This window comes from Sus scrofa, chromosome 6 (assembly GCF_000003025.6).
Source record: "Sus scrofa isolate TJ Tabasco breed Duroc chromosome 6, Sscrofa11.1, whole genome shotgun sequence".
NCBI classification, from domain to species: Eukaryota; Metazoa; Chordata; class Mammalia; order Artiodactyla; family Suidae; genus Sus; species Sus scrofa.
The window spans coordinates 10,749,741-10,773,100 of NC_010448.4; the positions used below are offsets into that span (position 1 = coordinate 10,749,741).

Below are 23,360 nucleotides of genomic sequence, written 5' to 3' on the forward strand. Positions count from 1 at the left end.
CCACCCATATCCTTTTTTCACTTTGGTGATCAAATCCTGGATAACAAAAGATAACCAAGACTCTAGGTACTAGAGGGTGGGGCTTAACTGTCAAAGGCCCGTTGACATTTATCTTCATGAGATACAAGCTGGGGTTGGAAGCCCAGTGGAAGCCAGAGGGCCCTGAATGGCTGAAAGCAACCGGGGTACGTAGGAGAAAAGAGTGCCCCTCCAGCAGAACAGAAGGGCAGCCAACACGGTAGCTCTCAACCTGTATCATCAAATGAAGTAAAAGATGGGTGGGAGGCTGAGGGAAGCTGTCGCACTGAACCCTTCCCCAGTGCAGAGCCAGGGCCTTCGCTGGGAACCCACTGAACGCTGGAGAAGGTTGGTCTACAGCAGGGGAGGCCCTCTCACACTATGCTCAGCTTACACAGTAGATGTTTCCCCGCTTCCTCCCTGGGACTGTGGACTGTTGGGTAACTATACGCTGTGACGAGGAGATTAGCCGAGCATTTCAGGCACTCCTGGGCACAGGGCTGAGTTCACGTTGCTCTCCAGAGAAACAAGTGTCGGCATGTATTCCTGTTTGATTGGGACATGAGGTCCAGGTAGTTAATAGAATCCTGCCCCAAATACAGCCCACTCTGAGCTGACCAGCTCCACACAGACTGTGCTTGCTCTGGTTCATTCCCAGATGAAAACTTGGGATCCTCTCAAGTCTTTGCTGAGCAGGAGACTTGTCCTGGGCCTAAGTTTTTGACTCTCCTATATATGTTCTGACTTCCCAAAGAAATACTTCCTTGGAGTTCCCGTCGTGGCCCAGCGGAAACAAATCCGACTAGGAACCATGAGGTTGTGGGTTTGATCCCTGGCCTTGCTCACTGGGTTAATGATCTGGCGTTGCCGTGTGCTCTGGTATAGGTTGCAGACATGGCTTGGATCTGGTGTTACTGTGGTGTAGGCCGGCAGCAACAGCTCTGATTCGACCACTAGCCTGGGAACCTCCATATGCTGTGGGTGCGGCCCTAAAAAAAAAGGACAGAAGCTTTTCTACAACTTTGAAGTCTCATTTTTTTTCTTGATTCAGCATTGGCTTGGATGCTGTAACTTGTTGACTGTTTTACAGAATTCTTATTTCTATTTTTTGACGTGTCTCTGAAGGAGACAGGAGCTGGGAACTGCCATTTTGCTGACATTACTCCTCCAAATACTGGTTTTTAAATACCATTCTCTGATTTTTATCTTTTTTTTTTTTTTTTTTTTTTTTTTTTTTGTAGGGCTGCACCCTCGGCACATGGAGGTTCCCAGGTGAGGGGTCCAATCGGAGCTGTAGCCACCGGCCTACACCAGAGCCACAGCAACGTGGGATCCAAGCCAAGTCTACGACCTACACCATAGCTCACGGCAACGCCTGATCCTTAACCTGCTGATCGAGGCCGAGGGATTGAATCCACAACCTCATGGTTCCTAGTGAGATTCACTTCCGCTGTGCCATGACGGAAACTCCCCATTCTCTGATTTAAAAAGAATAGAAACTTTGCACATGGGTACAGAAGCCAACCTGAAATGGCTCCCAATGAGCAAAGCTGGAGCAATAAGTCATATCAGTACTGGATTATAAGACCCAAGAAACGACGTAAATACCCCTGAGTCCATAATAATGTGAATGAATCATTGAATGCATAAATAGATGGGGTGACAGCAGGTCGAACTTCCTTGTAGAACGATTCGGATGGATTACAGTTACTTTCCCTCCCCTGGGGTGTGGGCTGGACGCATGATTCCCTTCCCAATGGTGGGGTGTAGAAAGGGGAAAGAAAAAGTGGCTTTACACTGGGGAAGGCCTGGTAGAGATCACCTGAACCACGTGAGTTCAGGCATCTAAGTTACCAGGGATAGGATTTCTTGAGAAGGGTACTTGCTCTTGTGGTATTATTTTTTTTTCCCTTAAAAAACATAACCATGTGGAGTTCCTGTCATGGCTCAGTGGTTAACGAATCTGACTAGGAACCATGAGGTTGAGGGTTCGATCCCTGGCCTCGCTCAGTGGGTTAAGGATCCCGTGTTACTGTGGCTGTGGTGTGGGCCGGCGGCTTCAGCTCTGATTAGACCCCTCGCCTGGGAACCTCCACATGCCACGGGTGTGGCCCTAGAAAAGACACACACACACACACACAAAACCATAACCCTAGTCTCATAATAAGAATACAGGAGGGGGTTCCGTCTGTAAGGGGGGGTGCACATCAGGACTCTTCTTGGAGGGGTGGGACTGGGCTCCGCATCAGCCGGGGGCTGTTCCCTCGACCAGACATGGAGCATGAGCACTGGCTTCCTTCCTCCCGGCATCCGGTAGTCGCAGGCTCTCTGCTTCCACCCACCTGAGAGAAGTGTACGTTTTAACCCTGTTAGCATCTCATATAATCCTCCCTTCAGTGACATTAGGCCCACGGTAACAGCTATTTGGAGTAAATTAGTGCCATTGGGAAATTGAGGCCTCGGGTAATTAACTTACACTCTGACCAGAACAGGACATTTTTTATTTTTTTCTACCATTAAAGCTCTTCTTGTTGTACATAAAATATGACTTACTGAGAACATTTCAACACTCGAAACTACAGGGAAACATGGCATAAAATATACTATCTCGTGTACATTTAAAAAATTAATTTTAAAAAGTGTGCCCCAGGAGTTCCCATTGTGCTGCAGCAGAAATGAATCCGACCAGTATCCATGAGGACTTGGGTTCAATCCCTGGCCTCGCTCAGTGGGTTAAGGATCTGGCGTTGCCGTGAGCTGTGGTGTAGGTAGCAGACGAGGCTCAGATCCGGCATTGCTGTGGCTGTGGTGTAGACTGGCAGCTGCAGCTCCGATTCCAGCCCTAGCCTGGGAACTTCCATATGCTGCAGGTGTGGCTGTAAAGAGCAACAAATAAAAATGAAAATAAAAAAGTGTGCCCCAGAATCCATTCACATCCAGTTCCTGAGTTTTCCCGGAGATTGCTCTTACCTTCTGATTGCTGTTTATGTAGCAAAAGAGGTAACAGTGAAAGGGGATATGGGGCCAAGAACAGATACAATGACACGAACAGCTCAAACACATGAATGAATCTTTGAATATCCTGAACTCAGGCCAGCATAATCCTTGGGTCTCCAACTCCACTGCCTTGGACCTCAGACACTAGGGATGGGGCATCTGGGTTGATGCACTCAAAAGTCTTAAGATACCAGATTCCCAGTCACCTCATGATCCACAGAATTGGTCTTCTCTTCCTTATTTTGCCTTTTCTTGACAATGATCCAGACGCCACACCAGAGCTGAGCCAGTATCTGTACCTGGATTTGAATGCAGAAGATTGGCCCACAGCCACGAGGACTATCCATTCCAGGGTGAGTTTATATGATAATGATTTCGCCAGTCTTTCCTCAGCAGGACTTAATGCCTTTTTATTTATACACTGGGGCAAGGAGAATAAGCATTTGAAAGACTGTAGGATTCAGGTCAGCATTGACTTTGATACCTGGAGCATCCAAGTGTCATTAGGAATCCCTGTTTGATTGGGATCATACAGGATCCAGGTACTTAATGGAGTCCTGGCCTTTAAAACATCACATCTAGGAATTCCCGTCGTGGCGCAGTGGTTAACGAATCTGACTAGGAACCATGAGGTTTCGGGTTCGATCCCTGAACTTGCTCAGTGGGTTGAGGATCTGGTGTTGCGTGAACTGTGGTGTAGGTTGCAGACTCTGCTCGGATCCTTCGTTGCTGTGGCCTGGTGTAGGCCGGCAGCTACAGCTCCGATTGGACCCCTAGCCTGGAATCTCCATATGCCGCGGGAGTGGCCCAAGAAATGGCAAAAAGACAAAATAAATAAATAAATAAATTAAATAAATAAATGAATAAATAAAACATCACATCTAAGTCAATGACTTAGACCTCGGTCTCCAAACATGTAACTAGGGTACATATAAGTGGTGGTTGGCATAACCACTGCACTGCGCTTTTTACCTCTGTTAAAAGAGCTGTCTTGGAGTTCCCATGTGGCTCAGTGGTTAACGAATCTGACTAGGAACCATGAGGTTGGGGTTGATCCCTGGCCTTGCTCAGTGGGTTAAGGATCCGGCGTTGCCGAACGCGGCTCGGATTCTGTGTTCTGTGGCTCTGTGGGCTGGTGGCTACAGCTCCGATTGGACCCCTAGCCTGGGAACTTCCATATGCCACGAGAGCGGCCCTAGAAATGGCAAAAAGACAAAAAAAAAAAAAAAAAAAAAAAAGCTGTCTTTATTAGCAAAACCAGGTAGAAGAATCCTGGCCAAGGTAATAAAGCAATACTATAATTTGGGTGTAATGGCAGAAATTAGTACCACTGTTAACATCCTAAAGGAAGAATGAGTTAAGATCCCTAATATGCTTGTGTTTAAATTCTCAGCATGACCCTTAGAAATACAGAAATACAGGAGACTGCTGTACCATGGTACAGACAGATCCAAGTGCCATCTGGCCAGAAATGGGTTTGGTCAGATCTCAAAGTTAGAAGTTCAAGCCATCTCATTGAAAATGTATCAAATGATGGAGTTCCTGCTGTGGCACAGTGGAGATGAATCGACTAGTATCCTTGAGGATGTGGGTTCGAACCCTGTCCTCGCTCAGTGGGTTGGGGATCTTGTATTGCTGTGGCTGTGGCATAGGCCAGCAGTTGTAGCTTCGATTCACCCCCTAGCCTGGGAACTTCCATATGCCGAGAGTGGGGCCCTAAAAAGCAAAAATAAATAAATTAAGATAGATAGATAGAAAGAATGGTGGGTGTGCTGCCCCCAAGATTGAGCATGAACAGATTTTGAGGGCCAGAACAGGTGCAAAAAGCAGGTAGCCCAGAACCCATGTCTTCCGATAGAATTGCACCAAAGCCTTTGTCTTCACTCACAACTTGACAACCTGATGACAAAGGCAGGTCCAGACTGGTTAAGAGATGGATGGGCTTGTATGTTGATGCAAGCCGGAAGTGCATGGCTGCCGTGAAATGTGCTCACACAAGGGAGATCTTATGGAGGCGAGAGAAAAATTCTCCCAATTTAGAGAAGGCAAGGCACTGCTCCTGGTCACCTTGTTTCTAGGGCAAGACAAGTGACCTGAAGTTAAAAGATGGATGTCTTAGTTTGCAAAGTCCCACTGACTGGGGAGCTTAAACTGCAGAAATTTACTTTCTCAGGATTGTAGAGGCCAAGAGTTCAAGATCAAGCTGTTAGCAGAGTTGGTTTCTTCCGAGGTCCTGTCTCCTTGGCTTGCACATCGTTGTCTTCTTGTATCGTCACCTGATTGTCCCTCTGTGCCTCCTTGTGTCCAAATCTCCTTTTTAAAAAAAAAATAAATAAAAATGCCAGTTATGTTGGGTTCGGGCCCACTCTAATGACCTCATTTTACCTTAATTCTCCAAAGACCCTCTCTCTAAATATACATTCTGAAATCCTAGAGGTTAGGATTCAACACAGGAATTTTAGAGGAACACAGTTCAGCCCTTAACAATATACAGACTCATGGGCCATGTGACAAATGGATGCTCTAGCTCATTTCCATCTGCGGTTATCTGTAGCCTTGGGTGGCATCACTCGGAGGGGAAGATCCCCCCAGCCACAGCCCATGGAATCACAAGAAGTAATAAAATGGTAGTTACCAGTTTAATCAAATTTGTGAGAGAAATGAACACACAACGCAACATGCATTTCAATCTCACAGTCTAAAGAGCTTTAATAAATAAGTCTACTATGTAACTATACCTCAGTAAAGCTATAAAACAGGAGTTTCCATTGTCGCTCCGCAGGTTCAAAACCTGATGCAGTCTCTGTGAGGATGCGGGTTTGATCCCTGGCTTTGCTCAGTGGGTTAAGGATCCCGCACTGCCATAAGTTGCAGTGTAGGTCACAGATGTGGCCCAGATCTGCCGTTGCCGTAGCTGTGGCATAGGCCTCCACTGTAGCTCCTAGCCCAGGAACTTCCACATGCCACAGGCACGGTATTAAAAAAAAAAAAGACCTAAAACAAGAGCATAAATACTCATATCCATATAGATTTAATCGTTTACCCAAACTAGCTTCTGATAAACATTGACCTAATTTCTATAAATATTAATTTTTCACATTCTAGAAGTTAATATAAATAAGTTAATATCCTATGTAATCTCTTTGGTAAATGACTTCCTCCTCTTTATACAATTCCTTTTTTTTTAATTCTTTTTTTTTGGCTGCACCTGTGGCATGCAGAAGTTCCTGGGCCAGGGATTGAACTCATGTCACAGCAGTGACAACCCCAGATCCTTAGCCACTAGGCCACCGGGGAATTCTAGCACAATACTTTTAAGGTTTAGTCATGTCGCTGCCTGTACTAATAGTTCATTCCCCTTCTTACTAGTTACTGTAATGTCGTATAGTAAAGCCAAATTTGTCCATTCAGTTTCTAATGGAAAGGTGGTTTTCCTCAAGATTTTGGCCATTATGAGTAGAGCTGTTATAGTCAATCCTTACCAGTCTCTTTGTTGTATATTTTCATTATTTGTGTAAATTCTAAGGCTGTAATCTGTTGATCATATGATAATTTTATCATTAACTTCATAAGAAACTGTTGGGCTTTTTCCAAATTGTTTGTAAGATTTTATATTCCCCAGGGCAATTTAGAAGACTTCCAGGTATTTCAAATCTTGTCTTTTATCAATCTTACTAATTTTAGCAACTGCAGTGGATATGAAGTGGTATCTTATAGAAGTTTTACATATATTTTTTGAGTAAATATTGTTAGGGACTATTAGTCATTCATGTATCAGGTTTTATAAAATATCTATTCAATGCTTTGCTCATTTGTACTGTTTCTTTATGCTTTTATTATTGAATGGTAAATTTCTTTTTTTCTTGATGTGTTTGTGGGAGAAGGTGAGCACCACGTCTTATTCCTCTGCTAGCACGATCCTGCTTTTTTTTTTTCGTTAATGTGTTTTCAGTTTTTGCTTTTTTTTTAGGGCCGCACCTGTGGCATATGGAGGTTCCCAGACTAGAGGTCAAATCAGAGCTGTAGCCACTGGCCTATACCACAGCCACAGCAACACCAGATCCTCAATGCACTGAGCAGGGCCAGGGATTGAACCTGTGTCCTCATGGATGTTAGTCAGGTTTGTTAACCACTGAGCCGCAACGGGAATTCTTGTTAATTTATTTTGGAGAGAGGTTGTTTGATATATGTGTTTTGTGTATAGCTCCCTGAGGCTTATTCTTTCTTCTTCTTCTTTTTTTTTTTTTTTGGATTTACAGCTTTTGAACAGTGGAGGTTGTAATGTTTTAGTGATGCACACTTTGTCATTTTGTCTCTTTTTTAAAATTTTGTCTTTTATAGTTGGTGTTTTTTGCATGCTTTCTGTGGCCTGTGCTACTGATAAATTTCATTTCCTTTAGGCACTCACCCTATTAAGCTAGAAAATAGATGTTATCTAAATATACACAAATATTTTATTTTTATTTTTTTATTTTTTATTTTTTTTGTCTTTTTGCCATTTCTTGGACTGCTCCCGCGGCATATGGAAGTTCCCAGGCTAGGGGTCTAATCGGAGCTGTAGCTGCTGGCTTACACCAGAGCCACAGCAACGCAGGATCCGACCCGCGTCTACGACCTACACCACAGCTCATGGCAACACCGGATCGTTAACCCACTGAGCAAGGGCAGGGATCGAACCCGCAACCGCATGGTTCTTAATTGGATTTGTTAACCACTGTGCCAGGACGGGAACTCCTATACAAATATTTTAAAACATTTTGGTAGCCACAGAAAATCTCCCTGTGCCCATTTTGTCCCCAAATCTGTGTCAGGTTTGCCATCTGTCCCCCAGGGGCTTTCTTCTCTGAATCCTCCTTTGCATCCAAGGTTGATCGTTGAACTTCATGGGGGATGAGGTCTCAGACAGCTGGATTTTGCAGCCTCCACTCTGCATCTTAACCACACCTATGCCCACTCAGATTCCTAGTTCTTTGTCAGGCGCTCTTATTCGGAGAGTTTTAAATGTAAGGACCTGTTCATTGGAAGGTTGAAATTGGGGGGTCTGGATAGGTTAGAGGGGGTGAAGCCATCAGGCAATGCCTTTATTCCTGCCACTGCTTGTAAGTTGGCTCAGATGGCCAAGCCTGGGCCAGGAGCGACATCTCCCCTGCAGGGCGTCCTCTCCCAGAATGGACACAGATGCTTCAGGAATGTGTGAGGGGTCAGGGAAGGGGCCATGAATCTGAGTAGATGTATGTAAAAACTACAGAAAGCTGCCACTCCAGTAGGTCAGATTATTTTCACAGGTGTATATGTTGACAATTCCAAAACTACTTTATGTGTATACTTGAGTTGAACGAATAAGTAAATAAATTATATAAAATGGGAGTCAGGTTTCTTATTGTTAGAAAAAAAGGCAAATAATCAGGGGTTTTCTAGCATGACCCTTGTATGACTCTATCGTCGGAGACAGTATGAACTCATGTTTAGCATCTCTTGTTTTTGTTTTGTTTTGACTTGTTTCTTTGGCCATGCCCAAGCATGCAAAAGTTCCTGGCCCAGGGATCAAACCTGCGCCACAGTAATGACAACGCTGGTTCCCACCAAGCCACCAGGGAACTCCCATTTTAACATCTGTTGAGAGAGAATATAGAAGTAGTTATATCTGTGTTTACACACATGAATTAACATGCATACATTTATTTTCTAGCTCTGACTACTGACAGGGTCTGGAACCAGGGACACCCGACAACTGAATAACCCAGTGCCCCAGATATGGGTTTCTAAATTCCATTGTTCAGGTACAGAAAACAGCAACAACGACACCCTAGGGCACTAGAGGATAGACCAAGGAAAAATCGTGACTCGAGAGAATGGACAAATCTGGCAGATACCACCTTAGGCAAGTGGTCAGTGTTCTCAATGCCATGTACCGGGACAGGGTGCAATGAGAAAAATACTTCCTCTGTGTGCTCCTCTTCCCCAGTTGGAGGGCCCCAGTCTAATCATGAAAACACATCAGCCAAACCCAAGGTGAGGAACAGCCTGTGAAACACCTGACCAGAAAAATTGCCAGGTCCTCAAAAACAAAGTTCAACTAAGTTATTGGAATAGACCAGAGAAGGCTAAGAAGGCAGGATGACTCATTGCTGCGGTATCTGGGATTGGATTCTGGCCGAGAAGGAAGGAAAAAGTGTAGGAATCTGAACCAAATTTCGTTTAGTTCCTAGTATTGTACTTACGTTAGTCACTTGGTTTTGACAGATGTCCCGTCATTAAGTAAGATGTCGTCGTTAGGGCAAACGAGGTAAAGGGTACGTGTAAATTCTCTGTAATCATTTTAGCACCTTTTTTTTTTTCTTTTGATAAATCCCAAATTGTCCCCAAATTAAAAAAAATTAGTTGAATTCAAATGAATAGAGAGAAGACTCAGTTTTCAGGACGGTGGAAAATTTCAAAATTGTTAAATGGTGTTCAAAGGGAAACGTCAATGAATTCCTTAAGGCATTCATTGTTGCCATCTCATTGTTGCCATAATGCTGTCAGTCCTGTGCCATTCCAGTCTGTGGCTGCATCTCACATTTTTATAGTGTCCATGGTGCTTTATTTCATTTCTGGAAGGATGTTTTATTTTTAGAGTAGTCAGATTTACTATTATTTTCCTTCATGTTGTTTGCTTTTCAGGTTATTTTCCTAAAATTTTTATTTTCCTAAAATTTTCAGGTTAAAATCCTAAAACTGGAGAAAGGAAGAGGCGGGCTTTTCCAGCCCCTACTCCCCTTGGAGGATAAAACTGTAGCACACCAGATCCTTGGAGCAGAGCTTCCTTGCCTGCCACTTGCATTTCTCCCAAGCGTCCTATCCTAATAAATCTATTTCTTGCCTAAAAAAAAAAAAAAAATCCTAAAACTGTTGGAGTTCCCATTGTGGCTCAGCAGAAATGAGTCTGACTAGTATCCATGAGGATGCAGATTTGATGCCTGGCCTCGCTCAGTGGGTTAAGGATACGGCATTGCTGTGAGCTGTGGTGTAGGTTGCAGATGCGGTGCGGATCTAGTGTTGCTTTGGCTGTGGTGTAGGCTGGCGGCTACAGGTCAGATTCAACCCCTAGCCTGGGAACTTCCATATGCCGTGGGTGTGGCCCTAAAAAGCAAAATAAAATAAAATAAAATCCTAAGAGTGTTATTTTGTGTGTTCTTATACAATTTTGAGTTTCATATTTTATTCTCAGGACTTTAATCTGACAAAGAATGATTTTTTTTTTTTTTTTTTTTTTTTTTTTTTTTTTGTCTTTTTAGGGCTGCACCCACGGCATATGGAGGTTCCCAGGCTAGGGGTTGAATCGGAGCTGCAACCACTGGCTTACACCACAGCCACAGCAATGCCAAATCCAAGCTGCGTCTGCAACCTACACTGAAACCTCACAGCAATGCAACCTCACTGAGCAAGGCCAGGGATTGAACCTATATCCTCATGAATACTAGTCGGAATTGTTTCCTCTGAGCCATAATGGAAACTCCAGAATGATTTTTGTATTTGCAAAAGAATCTTGATTTAGTGGGAATAAGGAATATTCTTTCTCCCTTGCCCAGTGTTTCTTGCTTTTGCATGTCACATGGGAAAGGGTCAGCCCATGTCAGGTGGAGTCTGGCTCTAGGCTCTCTGGATTTGTTGCTTTGTGTGGGCCCAGGGCTGTTACTTTTGGTAGGCTGAGGCAATGTCAGGAACTCTGTAATGAGAAGGATCAGGATCAGGTATATTGTTGCTGGGCAACTAAGGGATAAAAGATGATTGAGGAATTGAGAAGATACACGGAAATGGTTACCAGGGTAGGGTTTGTCAGCCTGGCATTTATTTTTATAAATTTTATGGATGCATACACTACTTGCAGAGAAAGTAAATGAAACTTCAGTGTACATTTCCATGAATGTATACACTGCGAATGCAATTCTGTTAGGTTCAGTCAGGTCAAAAACCAGAACGTTAAAATTCTATTATTCCATAGATGGGTTCATAGAAGTTGTTGGTGGAGTAGTGATTGGGGGTTGATAACTGCTGACATTGATTCTGGTCCACTCACAGTGGCCAGATGGCGCGGGGGCACATATGGAGTACAAGGAATGATTTCCTTCCCATATCTGGTAGTCACAGCCTCTCTGCTGCCACACGCAGTCTGTGACATCAGGTTCAGGGCAGTCACGCCAGCAGAAAAGGCAGGGCTGGACCTAGAGGTGGAGGGAGAGCCAGGGCTTGTCATCATCCCCTTCCCACCCCTGTTTACAACCCCATCCCACAAAGGCGAGGGCCACAGGGGTCTGAACACAGGTCGGGGCTGAAGAGAAGCGTTGGGGGCGGAGGAGGGGGGGCGCGGAACTGGGGAAGAAGGCCAGGGGACAGGCAGATGGTGAGAGCGCCGGGGTCATCCGCAGAGAGCGATCACAGGGAGGGAGCTCTGAGCACATGGACACGACAGCCACCGGTGCCTGGGCTGCAGAGAAAACTGCCTGGGAGATTACTCACTTTGCACTTGCATCCTCTTTCATACCCGGCCCTGAAACCTAATTTCTGCTCTCTGGTGAGGCTGTTCCAGAAGTACACCAGGTGGCATCGTGTGAAATGCAGGGACCCCCTCCTCAGATAGCCTGCGGTGATCAAACAGCATGGCCTGAGGGTCAGCGCAGCCGAAATGTGGAAGGACATGCTCTGACCCCTAAGTAGTTAGGCAGAGAAGGTCCGGAAACCCTGAGGCTGGTACAGAGTGGTCAGCCATGAATGACAGTCCAGCATCTCCCTGGGCAGAATCTGTCAGCTGACAGAGAAGGGGCCTTGGTCCTTGGTGGTGCTAGAGGTGCTGCAGTAGAGTGGGTAGCAAGGCTGAGGGGCTGTATGCGGACCACGTACTCACCTGCAATGAGTAATTGTGACTGATGTGGGGTCCTCACCTCATAACCACATTTGTTCCAATCTTTGGGTGTGTATAAATGGTCAATTTTGCCTACGTTTTGGGGAGCCTTGAGTATCTGATGGGGGGATGGAAAGAATAAGACCTTAGTTTTTCACTGAAGTGGCTGGAATCTAGAAAACATCCAGTCCCCTCAGCAGGAGCTGGTTGGAGAGCTTGTTGGTTTTGAGGGAAGGGGGTGAAAAAGGAAGGGGTGTTGGGCTTACCTCAGTGACTCTGATTTTGTAATTTCGTTTCAAAAAAGTGCCACGTCCTTGTCCTAATATATCAGCTACTACAACTGAGAGGAGAAAGAAATGGGTCATTGACTTAAGAGTTCCCCATGCTGTCTCCTTAAACACCGTTCGGATCACCAGAGCTCCCCCACCTCTGTGTTTCTGCTCCCCAGGGCGAGACCTCCTCCTTGGGGGGCACTTCTCCAGTGTCTCCGTCAACTCACCAATGTCTGACATGCAGTAAAACGTCTGAGGGTGCAGAATTTTGCAAATACAAGCACTGCAAGGTGTGGACAGAGCCAGGAGCAAAGGAAAGGCCAGCAGGAATGAGGGATCCATGGTGGGCCCTGGGGGGAGACGGTGTGAATTAAAGCATGAACTTCTAGCCCGCCTCCCCCGTTCACTCCGAGACAGAATCCAGGCCAGCTTTGAACACCGTCTACCTCCCACAATGTCTAGGAATCCGAGGAAGATTGGGTCCAGTTGCCGTGATCACATGGACCCAATGCACAAAGTCTGTGCCCCACACCTAGGATGCCTTACCTCTGACAGTCTGAGCCAAGGTGTGCCACAGCTTGCGTAGGGCACTCAGCATCATGAAGCATAAATAGTTGCAGGCATTTCTTTTCACCCAGGGGTGTATCCGTCAGAGACGTACAATGTGATTACTGGGTGTACTAGTCCCTTGGAATTCTTTTTATCTCATCTGCATTTCCTTTTCATCCTTCAGCCGTATCAACGAGGCAGGTATGGTCAGGTTATTGGTTGCCCTCGTCATTTGGAATCCTTGCCTGTGTGGCTATTCAGAGAGCCACCGACTTCACCCATTCCTGGACAGGATTATGAGCGGAGCCACAACCCCCTAAAATTTACATGTTGAAATCCTAACTCCAAGTCCCTTGGAATGTGACTGTATTGAAAAATAGGGTTAAAAAATAGGGTCTTTAAAGAGAGACTGAAGGTAAAATGAGGTCATTTGGGTGGCCCTTAATCCAATATGATTGGTATCCTCATAAGAAGAAGAGATTAGGACACAGGTGCACACAGAGAGAAGACCAGGTGAAAGTACCAGGAGAAGATGGCCATCCGTAAACGAAGGAGATGCTCTCGGAAGAGAGTGAAGCTGCTGACACCTTGACCTCAGACCTCCAGCCTCCAGAACTGTAAGGAAACGCATTTCTCGTATTCAAGCCGCCAGTCTGTAGCACTTTGTCATGGCAGCCCTGGAAAACTAAAAGTTTCTTCTGTTTTAAAAAATATACTTAGGGCTTTTCTGTAATCTAAACTTTCATTAAGATTTTGAGAAGACAAAATCACCTCCACCACCTGATCTGCAAGACCACATTTATTCAGTCACCCAGCTTCTCCTTTTAGCCACACTTCTCTGTGCCATCCACACAGGCTTTCAATAATTGCATCATGGTTTGTCCTCCCATTGCTCTTTTAATTGAAACAGCTATAAGCACAGACATGAGCACATTCACATCCTCTTAGGTAAAATTGTAGCATCCTATATATATATACATATATATATATATATGGCTTTTGTCATCTTACCATTTCTTCTATAGGCATATCCTAAGAGGAAACCATAGTAGTATATATTCTTCATTCTTTTTGCAGTTGTATAATACTCCATGTTGATACTCTCTGGATTATGCAACTAGTTCCTCATGATTGGTCCTTTTAATAGTATTCTGTTGTTTGCTCTTACAAATAATACTTGAATGAATAGGCATGTCAGTTTATTTATTTATTTATTTATTTATTCTCTTCCACAAAGTTCCTTTAATTTTTTTGCACTTTTTAATATATATTTTAATTGTAATCGATTGTTATTTCCCCAATACATTTTTTTTTTTCTACTGTACGACCTGGTGACATGTGAGTATATATTATGTCTGAAAATGTCTTTAGAAGTGACTTCCAGAAATAGGATTGAGATTAAGGGTTATTTAAATTTTTTTCTATGACTTTTTCCTGTTGTCTCACTTTTTGCTGTGGGGTTGATTGACTTTTCCTTCATTTTTAGAAACCATGTATTGAACATGTTAACCCTTCACAGTTTGAATGCAAATATTCTTTTTATATCACATTTTACTCCTCTTGAGTTTAAAAAACATCATTTAATATAATCAGTTTAACTCTGTTTTGATTAACTACTTCTAGGATTCCTCATTAGCAAAGGTTTCCCTACTAAGTGAGATTAGAGGATTTTACCCATGAGTTCTCCTATCATTGGCATAATTTCACCTTTTATATTTAGATCTCTGACCTACTTGGAATTTTTCTTAGTATGAGGCATGAACAGTTTTATCTTTGTCTTATGGGCAGATCTCCCATGTATATAGAAAGGTAACTCAATACCTGTATTACAAATATAATTATAAAGATTTGTACCTTATGACTAAAATGTTTCTACATACTTAATTGAGATGTCACCTTCATCCTATATTAAATTCCCATAGGTATTGAGACTATATCATGATTTTCTATTCTATTCAATTTGTCTATTTCTTCATCATTACCAGATTATAGGGTCTTTAAAACACAACTGAAGATTTTTTTCTGTCTTTTTTTTTTCTCCTCCATCTGCCGGAGGTTTCCCTGATTCTTGGCCACCCAGCCCGTGTCTTCACATCTTCCTAGCCAGCAGTGCCTATACAGGTCTTTCTCACATCATGATATGTGACGCTGACTCTTCTGCCTCATTCTTCCTCATTTAAAAGTTCTTTGTGATTACCTCTGCTCCACTTCGATGAGCCAGGATAACCACTTTATTTTTAAGTTGGTTGATTAGCAAACTTCATCTGCAGCATTAACACCCCCTTGTCATTTAACATGACGTTTACAGGGTCCAAGGATAAGGATGTGGTGGGTGATCTTTGGAGGGGCATTATTTTGACTACCAAAGGGGCACATACACATTTCCTACCTATGGACGTAGAAAATCAGAGTTGCACCGGACACACTACATCCACTTTATGCGTTGCAAGATTCTTTGTGGGAATACCATCTCCAGGCGAATGGAGCCACACTGGTGTATTTCAGGAAGAAGATGATCAGTTAACTGTTTTTATTTTTCAACTTTATTGCGCATTCACTATTTTGTTTCAGTCTGGCTTGTTTTTATTTTTCTCTCAGTGTCTTTTTGATAACTAAAGTATTTTCTTTTAGCTAAATAAAAGCTATTTTTAAGATACCTCATTCTTTTCTTAGTCCAGTATAGGAAATCTTTGCCCGTGCCAAGGTTGGGAAAATTTCGTATCTTCTAGAATTTGTAGGCTTAAACTTTTAAACTTTGGTCTATGGTCCATTTCACGTTAACTTTTATGTGTGGTCTGGGGACAGAATTCTAGTTAATTTATTTTCATATAAAATAAATTGTTCCGGTGTAATTTCTTAAGAGCCATTTTCTCCATAGTTTTACCTTGGCTTCTTTCTTGAAAATCAGCTCACCCCATGTGTGTGGGTTTGTTTCTGGATATTTCCTTCCATTGTCTGTGTATCTCTTCTCTTGCCAGTATTGTATTTTGTTACGGTAGCTTTCTGAAACATTTGAAAGTTGGTAGTGTAATTCTTTAAATTGTCTTCTTTTTCAAAGCTGGATTGGCTATTTTCATTGCGTATAAAGTATACTGCATATACATGCTAGATACTGCTTGTCAGTATCTGCAAAAACACCTATTGGGCTAGCTAAATTCACTTAGTTGTAGTAGCTTTTTTAAAAAAAATTAATAAATTTTGTATATAAGATTACCTGTGGGAAAAGACAAGTTTTTTTTCCTTTCGTATTTCTTTCCAATAACTTTGTATTTTGTTCTGTTGAGTTGCCTTATATACTAACTACAACTTTTGTTACAATGAAGAATGAAAAGGATAAAACCAGAAATCTTTTACCCTTTTGCTGAACTTAAGGGGAAATCAGTCAGGCTTTTGTAATTAAATATGATGTTATTTGTAAGGTGTAATTATACAGTCTGTATTTATTGATTGATTGATTGTCTTTTTAGGGCTACGCCTGTGGCATATGGAAGTTTCCAGGCTAGGGGTTGAATCAGAGCTATAGCTGCTGGCCTACCCCACAGCCCAGCAAGGTGGAATCTGAGCCGTGACTGCCACATACACCACAGATGATGGCAATGCCAGATCCTTGACCCACTGAGCAAGGCCAGGGATCAAACCCTCAACCTCATGGATGCTCGTCAGATTTGTTTCTGCTGCGCCATGACGGGGACCCCTATACAGTCCTTAATAGGTTCGTAATGTTCTCTCCTATTTGTATGTTTCTGAGAGATATTATCAAGAACGATCGTTGAATTTTGCCAGATGTTTTTTTCTGCATCTTCTTACATAATTACATAGGTTTTCTTCAACCACTTATTTGGTTAATGTCATAAATTACATTATTTAATTTCCCTAAAGATAAACCAACTTTGCTGTTGGTTCTTAAATCCCAGTTAGTCACATATTTTTGGATTTGGTTTGCTAATATTGTCTTGTGGAGTCAATGTGTATATTCATAAGTAGTATTGATGTTAGGGAGTATTTTTTGTATTTAATTTTAGCATCAGAATAACTTTTAATTGATAAAGCAATTTAGAAAAGTTTTATTTTGCTTCTATGAAAGAGTTTGTGAATGAATGCACTATTTTTTTCCTTAGTGTTTGTCAGAATTCATTAGTGAAACAAAGTTTATTTGACTTGTAAGAAAAAAATCATTATGCGAAGGCTATTTAATTGGTACAGTGCTATCGAAGTTTTCTATTTATTCTTACATGTATTTTGGATTATTTTATTTCTCAAGGAATTTTTAGAATTCACATAAGCTGTCAAATTTATAGCATAAGCTTATTTATTATATTTCCTGATCTACTTTTATCAAGGTAAGATCCGTAGTGGTATTTCTTTATCAATCCAGATAAGGGTAATTGACACGTTTTCATATTTTTTTCCTTGAATAATATCCCTACTGAATTGTTACTTTGATTGCCTTTTTATAAAAACAGTACTTTAATTTAATTGATATTTTCTATTTTTCTATTTATTTTCTTTCATATTTCTTTCTTCTTTTGAGTTTTAATATAACATGTCCTTCTTTTCCAGTATCTCAAGGTGAAAGCTTACATTGTCGATGTAAGACCTTTCTTCTTTTTCTGATATAAACATTTAAAGATATGCTATACTCTAAGCCCTCTTCTAGTTCTGTCCCACAACATTTGTAATGTTTTGGTTAAATTTTTATTCTATTCAAAATATATTCCAATTCCTTTTGTGATTTCTTTTTTGACCTGTGGATTGTTTGAAAATGTCCCGATTAATTCCTAAATATCTAGAGATTTTCAAATAACTTCTGTTATAAATAAATGCATTCATCTGCGGTCAGAGAACACAGTCTGTCTGATTTGAATTCTTTTAAATAATTAAGATTTATTTTATGCCATAGGATATCATTTACAATTGAAAAAAAAATAGTGTTCTGTTGTTTGGCAGAATGCTATGTGATTGTCCAGAAGGTCATGTTAGTTGATGGTATTGCCCATGTTTTCTAAATACCTAATTTTTTTTTATTTTTAAAGTTTTATTGAGGTATAGTTGATTTACAATGTTGCGATATTTTCTGCTGTACAACAAAGTGATTCAGTTATACATGTACACATATCCATTCTCTTTCAGATTCTTGTCCCATATAGATTATCACAGAATACTGGGTAGAGTTCCCTGTGCTATGTAACAGGTCCCGTTGGCCAATCATTCAATCTACCTCAGTGTGTATATTCCAATCCCAAACCCCTAGTCCATCCCCCACTGCTCATCCCCTTTGGTAACCGTAATTTTTTTTAAAAGTCTGTGAGTCTCTTTCTGTTCTGCAAATAAGTTCATTTGTAACCTTTTTTTTTTTTTTAGATTCCACGTATAAGTGATATCATATGATGTTTGTCTCTCATTGCCTGACTAACTTTACTTAATATGATAATTTCTAGGTCCATCCATGTTGCTGCAAATGGCAGTATTTCATTCTTTTTTATGGCTGAGTAATATTCCATTGTATGTATACACTATATCTTCTTTATTTCTCTGTTGATGGATGTTTAGGTTGCTTACAAGTCTTGGCTATTGCATTTTTTTTTTTTTTTGTCTTTTTGCCATTTCTTGGGCCGCTCCCATGGCATATGGAGGTTCCCAGGCTAGGGGTCCAGTCGGAGCTGTAGCTGCCGGCCTACACCAGAGCCACAGCAATGCGGGATCCAAGCCATGTCTGCAGCCTACACCACAGCTCATGGCAATGCTGGATCTTTAACCCACTGAGCAAGGCCAGGGATCGAACCCACAACCTCATGGTTCCTAGTCGGATTCGTTAACCACTGACAGTGAACACTGGGGTGCATATATCTTTTCAAATTACAGTTTGCTCCAGATAGATACCCAGGAGTGGGATTGCTAGATCATATGATAGTTCTATTTTTTGTTTTTTGAGGAAACACCATACTATTTTCTATAGTTCTTGTACCATTTTACGTTCCTACCAGCAGTGTTAAGAGGATTCCCTTTTCTTTACACCCTCTCTAGCATTTATTTTTTGCTATTTGATGATGGCCATTCTGGCTAGTGTAAGGTGGTATTTCATAGTAGTTTTGACTTGCATTTCTCTAATAATTAGTGATGCTGAGCATCTTTTCATGTATTTTTTTGCCATCTGTAAGTCTTCTTTGGAGAAATGTCTATTTGGATCTTTTGCCCATTTTTTGATTGAGTTTTTTGTAAATACTCAATATTTCAGGATTTTTTATTTTTCTTATAAGATACTGAAGGAGGGGGCCGAAATACCTAATGTATATAATTTGTATAGTTTTATGGAATATGATTCAGTGAAATCATGTTAGTAGCATGAAATTGACGATGGGATGATTAAAGTATTTATACCGTGGAAACTGGCAAATGCTAAAAATCAAGGCTATCTTTTCCCACAAGTGCTGATTAGTAATTACCTTTTACCACAACACTGCATGATCCCTATAGAGAAGAAGAGACCCCACTTCTCCCATCCAAATACTAACCAGGCCCGACCCTGCTTAGCTTCTGAGATCAGACGAGACTGGGTGCGTTCAGGGTGGTATGGCCATAGACGAAGAGACCCCACTTCTGATTTCTTCAACTCACCTAGAAAAAAATGCTCCTTCTTGCTTGGTCAATGTGTATATAGGATCTGGCAAATGGGGATCAGGACTGGGCTTTTCATAGGCGAGGAGAGAGTAGTAGCATTAACAGGTATTTACTAAATACTAAGTTCCCCACCAGCGGTAATTAATAATAGGGTTAGGCTGGCTTTTTTGCTATTTTAACCCTCTGGTATCCTTAGGTTCTCATTATGGAATATGAGACTGCCCAGTGGTTTAAATATTCCTCCTGACTCACCTAATTATTCTTGGTCCTTGATCAGCTCATGTGCATGGCAAGTATCAGCTAACCATTGTCTGTCATTGTGTGTATCTATCCCATCTGCCATATATGTTGGAGCAAAGATGGACAGGGTTAGGAGTTTCTGTCATGGCTCAGTGGAAAAAAATATGACTAGGATCCAAGAGGACACTGGTTCTATCCCTGACCTCGCTCAGTGGGTTAAGGATCCAGCATTGCTGTGAGCTGTGGTATAGGTCACAGACATGGCGCAGATTCCGCGTTGCTGTGGCTGTGGTGTAGGCTGGCAGTTATCGCTCCTATTTGACCCCTAGCCTGAGAACCTCCATATGCCACAGGTGCAGCCCTTAAAAAAAAAAAAAAAAAAAAAAGAACAGGGTTAGACAGGAACACGCTGGCTGGGCAACACACACCAACTTGTCATTGGAGCATCTAATGACTTCTTTGGGTATAGAGCACCATAAAACTGCTTTATGATAAGAAACTCCTTTTGATTCAGTTCTTTTCTAAAAAATTAGATTAGTGTGTTCAATGGTTTTAGCTCTTACAGGGGAAAAAATCTCATTGTTAGCTACTGACTACAGAGGAAAATTAAATCTCTGCTAATATTCAAGAAGGCTGATTTTGAACAGTTAAGCTCTCAAGTTGAGTTGGAAACTCAGAATCTGACCAGTTTTCCATGTCACCTAAGAGTAAGTAATCTGAGTAAATGCAGAAGTACTAAATAACACATTAAAAGATGGAGAGTTTTACAATGTTTGGGTAACAAAGTTTGGTAGAATGACTAAAATAAAACTATGAGGGAGAGACGAGGAAGGAAGTTTTGAATTAATTTTTCTTTCCATTTTTGGTCGCCCTGTGGCATATGGAGCTCCCGGGCCAGGGATCAGACCTGAGCTGCAGTCTTTCCCTAAGCTGCAGCTGTGGAAATGCTGGATCTTTAACCCACTGTGCTGGGCGGGGATTGAACTCATGTGACGCTGTTCCCACCTTACGTGGTCTTGAGCGTGTGATAGAGCATCAGAGAAATTTATTCTAAACTTGAAAGTTAGAGAAATATGCAAAAAGTAGCAATAAAACAGGGGTCTTAATAGTTAATTACCTTGTTTTGATGGAATCACCTCCAGAATGGGAGCTAGAAGTGACCTGGCTGGTGACAAAGAACTAGTCTCATTGTTGTCATTTTATTTTTCTCTATCATTAAAAAGAGTGAAGTAAGTTAAGATCTTGTTTCTTTATAAAAAGTATATATATATATATATATATATATATATATATACACACACATTATATATATACAGTGAAACATGTTATGAATATATCATGTATTATAATGAAAGATATGAAGAGGAAATCAAAGACACAGGTGAGGAGATTTTAAGTCAAAAGATAATAGGGATATATGACTGTAACAAGCAAGAAAAGCTTAAGTATTAAGAAAAATTGACATCCAAAATTTTGAAATAAAACAAAAAGTCCTTTGAAGTCATACTAGGTCATCATTGAAAGGTCTCATCCAAGATCATTTAATTATCTAAGCGAATGCATCTGTGTTTAACTTTGCTCCTCATTATTTGATGGAGCATTGATACTATGATTTTATATGTTAAATTTTAGATTTCTGTCTGATCGGAAATATAAACTCCAAAGGTTTCAGTTTATAGCCCTGAAGGGCATTAACCAGTTTTGCATCTATTAACGAATTCCTTTCAGCATGCCATTGAACGACTATTTAAATCTCTGTTCCTCGAATTCTCCTTTGAATCAGGTGTACCATCTGCTGAGTCCTTAATTTATTAAATATACATTGAATTAAATAGTTGGCATGTCTTGATCATATGTTTACATGAGTCAGGTTTTTAACTTTTTGAAATTTTCCTTCAGTAAAAGCCAAAAAGTCATTACTTTTCTAGAGAAGCCCAACAAAAAATATTGATGTTTTTAGACATTATTTGATAATGGACAACTCACAACCACTCTGTGAGAGTAGTTCTAAAGCCTAATTTGCTATCTGAGTACAAACTGGGTCAAAAGTTGGAAGTTGCCAGTGGGCTCTACCCTAAGGCCTAGGCTTTAGCAGTTAAAGTGGTCCACTGTCCCATCCAGACCCAGTTTTTGTTTTTTTTTTAAGTTTATTTTTTAACTATTATTTTTAATAATGATTTTTATTTTTTCCATTATAGTCGGTTTCAGATCCAGTCTTGTTGTTGAGTGAAGAATCCATTGCTTTGGTCTGGCAATATTTTTACATGTACACAAAAACAAATTTGAAAGGATAATCGCCATATGTCAGAGCAGGAAGATATAAAACTATAAGACACTTTAATGTCCCACTTAATCGGTTGTGTCATTTAAATATTTGAAAATGAGCATATATTCGCTTTAATAAAACCATAAAAATATGCCACATTGAAAAATGTCAGTTTCATATTACTTATTCATGGTATTAATGATTTCTGTTGTAATCCTTTGCATTGGTCTTGGATGACTTGAGATGGACTCTCCTACTTAAAATTTTCCTCCATTGGAGTTCCCTTCGTGGCTCAGGAGTCAGCAAACCTGATGAGCATCCATGAAGATGCAGGTTCAACCCCTGGCCTCACTCTGTGGGTTAAGGATCCAGCGTTGCCACGAGCTGTGGTATATAGGTTGTGGATGCGGCCCAGATCCCTCATTGTTGTGGCAGTGGCATAGGCCGGCAGCTGCAGCTCCGATTCGCCTCCTAGCCTGCGAACCTCCATGTGCCATGAGTGCAGCCCTAAGAAGCAAAAAAGAATTTTTTCCCTCATTGGATTAATATTTAAAGCTTGATAATAGTACTGCTATTAGGAGTTCCTGATGTGGCACAGTGGGTAAGAATCTGACTGCAGTAGCTAGGTCACTGTGGAGCTGCAGGTTTGATCACTGGCCCACTGCAGTGGGTTTCAAGGATTTGGCATTGCAGCAGCTGTGGCTCAGACTCAATCCCTGGCCCAGGAATTCCATATGCTGTGAGTGTGGCTGTTAAAAAAAAAATACTGCTACTAGCAGTACCCACCCCCACCCACCACTGAATCAATACTATGTATTATGTATAGGAGATACCAGATTACATATATTATTTAATCCTAAGTCCTTTTTTAGAATGAACATAACTATCACATTTTAGGGATAAAGTAAACAGGAGCTTTGAAAGGTTAAATGATTTAATCAAGCCAAACTGGGATTAGCATCTCAGATTTCAGGGTACCTCATGCCATGCCTCGCCCACTATTCCACACCACCTGTGCTCTACCATGTCGTGTTCATATTAAAATGCAGAAACATGAGCAGATTTCCAGGATGCAAGGACACAATCATCGCATGATTCCTTTGGGATAAATCTAATCTGGTCGCCCAAACCTTGGAAGGTGTAAATTGTGTAATAATAATTGATGAGGGCCCCCATCTCCTCAGGTCTCGCCAGCCCAGGTCCGTTTCCCTATGGAAGTCACCAAGCCCCTTGGCATCATCACTCTTCAAAGAATTAGGAACAAGAAGGAGCATACGTCACCTGATGCCATTAAATGCGATTTGAATGGATTTTCTAATGTTTCAAAGTACTTTCTTGCAGACAGCTAAGAAATTCATAAAACCAGCCATGAGCATGCTATTGCCTGTAAGTGTAAACAGTTATGATAGAAGAGTGACTGCGTCCACCCGGAGAGCCTTTGAAGAGGAGACTGAGAGAGGGACCAGGGCTCCTTTGATCATCCCCACGCAAATCCCCGATAGCTGACAGAAAGCTGCTT

At 41.5% G+C, this 23,360-nt stretch overlaps 1 protein-coding gene across 4 annotated transcripts; it reads right to left on the reverse strand.

Annotated features, from left to right (window-relative positions):
* LOC110261265 (metalloproteinase inhibitor 1-like) lies at positions 10,816–12,875 on the reverse strand. Of its 4 annotated transcripts, none has more exons than XM_021097081.1 (6): positions 12,715–12,875; positions 12,396–12,518; positions 12,163–12,236; positions 11,900–12,014; positions 11,515–11,636; positions 10,816–11,219 (listed from the first exon to the last, which is right to left on the reverse strand). In XM_021097081.1, exons 1-6 carry the CDS (start codon positions 12,767–12,769, stop codon positions 10,989–10,991), a joined length of 720 nt encoding a protein of 239 aa, XP_020952740.1. In that variant the 5' UTR covers positions 12,770–12,875; the 3' UTR covers positions 10,816–10,988. The 4 variants fall into 4 exon arrangements, with proteins under 4 accessions (XP_020952740.1, XP_020952738.1, XP_020952739.1 ...); XM_021097079.1 differs by having other exon boundaries at positions 12,324–12,518; XM_021097080.1 differs by lacking the exon at positions 12,715–12,875 and adding an exon at positions 12,615–12,713 and having other exon boundaries at positions 12,324–12,518.

Bases quoted from the DNA above. Each gene is read 5' to 3' on its own strand.
- LOC110261265 (XM_021097079.1), bottom strand. From the start codon at position 12,769: ATGATGCTGAGTGCCCTACGCAAGCTGTGGCACACCTTGGCTCAGACT. The intron at 12,519-12,714 runs GTAAGGCATCCT...GTCTCCCCCCAG, and splicing joins CTTGGCTCAGACTGTCAGAG to GGCCCACCATGGATCCCTCA. The intron at 12,015-12,162 runs GTAAGCCCAACA...TCCCCCCATCAG, and splicing joins ACAAAATCAGAGTCACTGAG to ATACTCAAGGCTCCCCAAAA.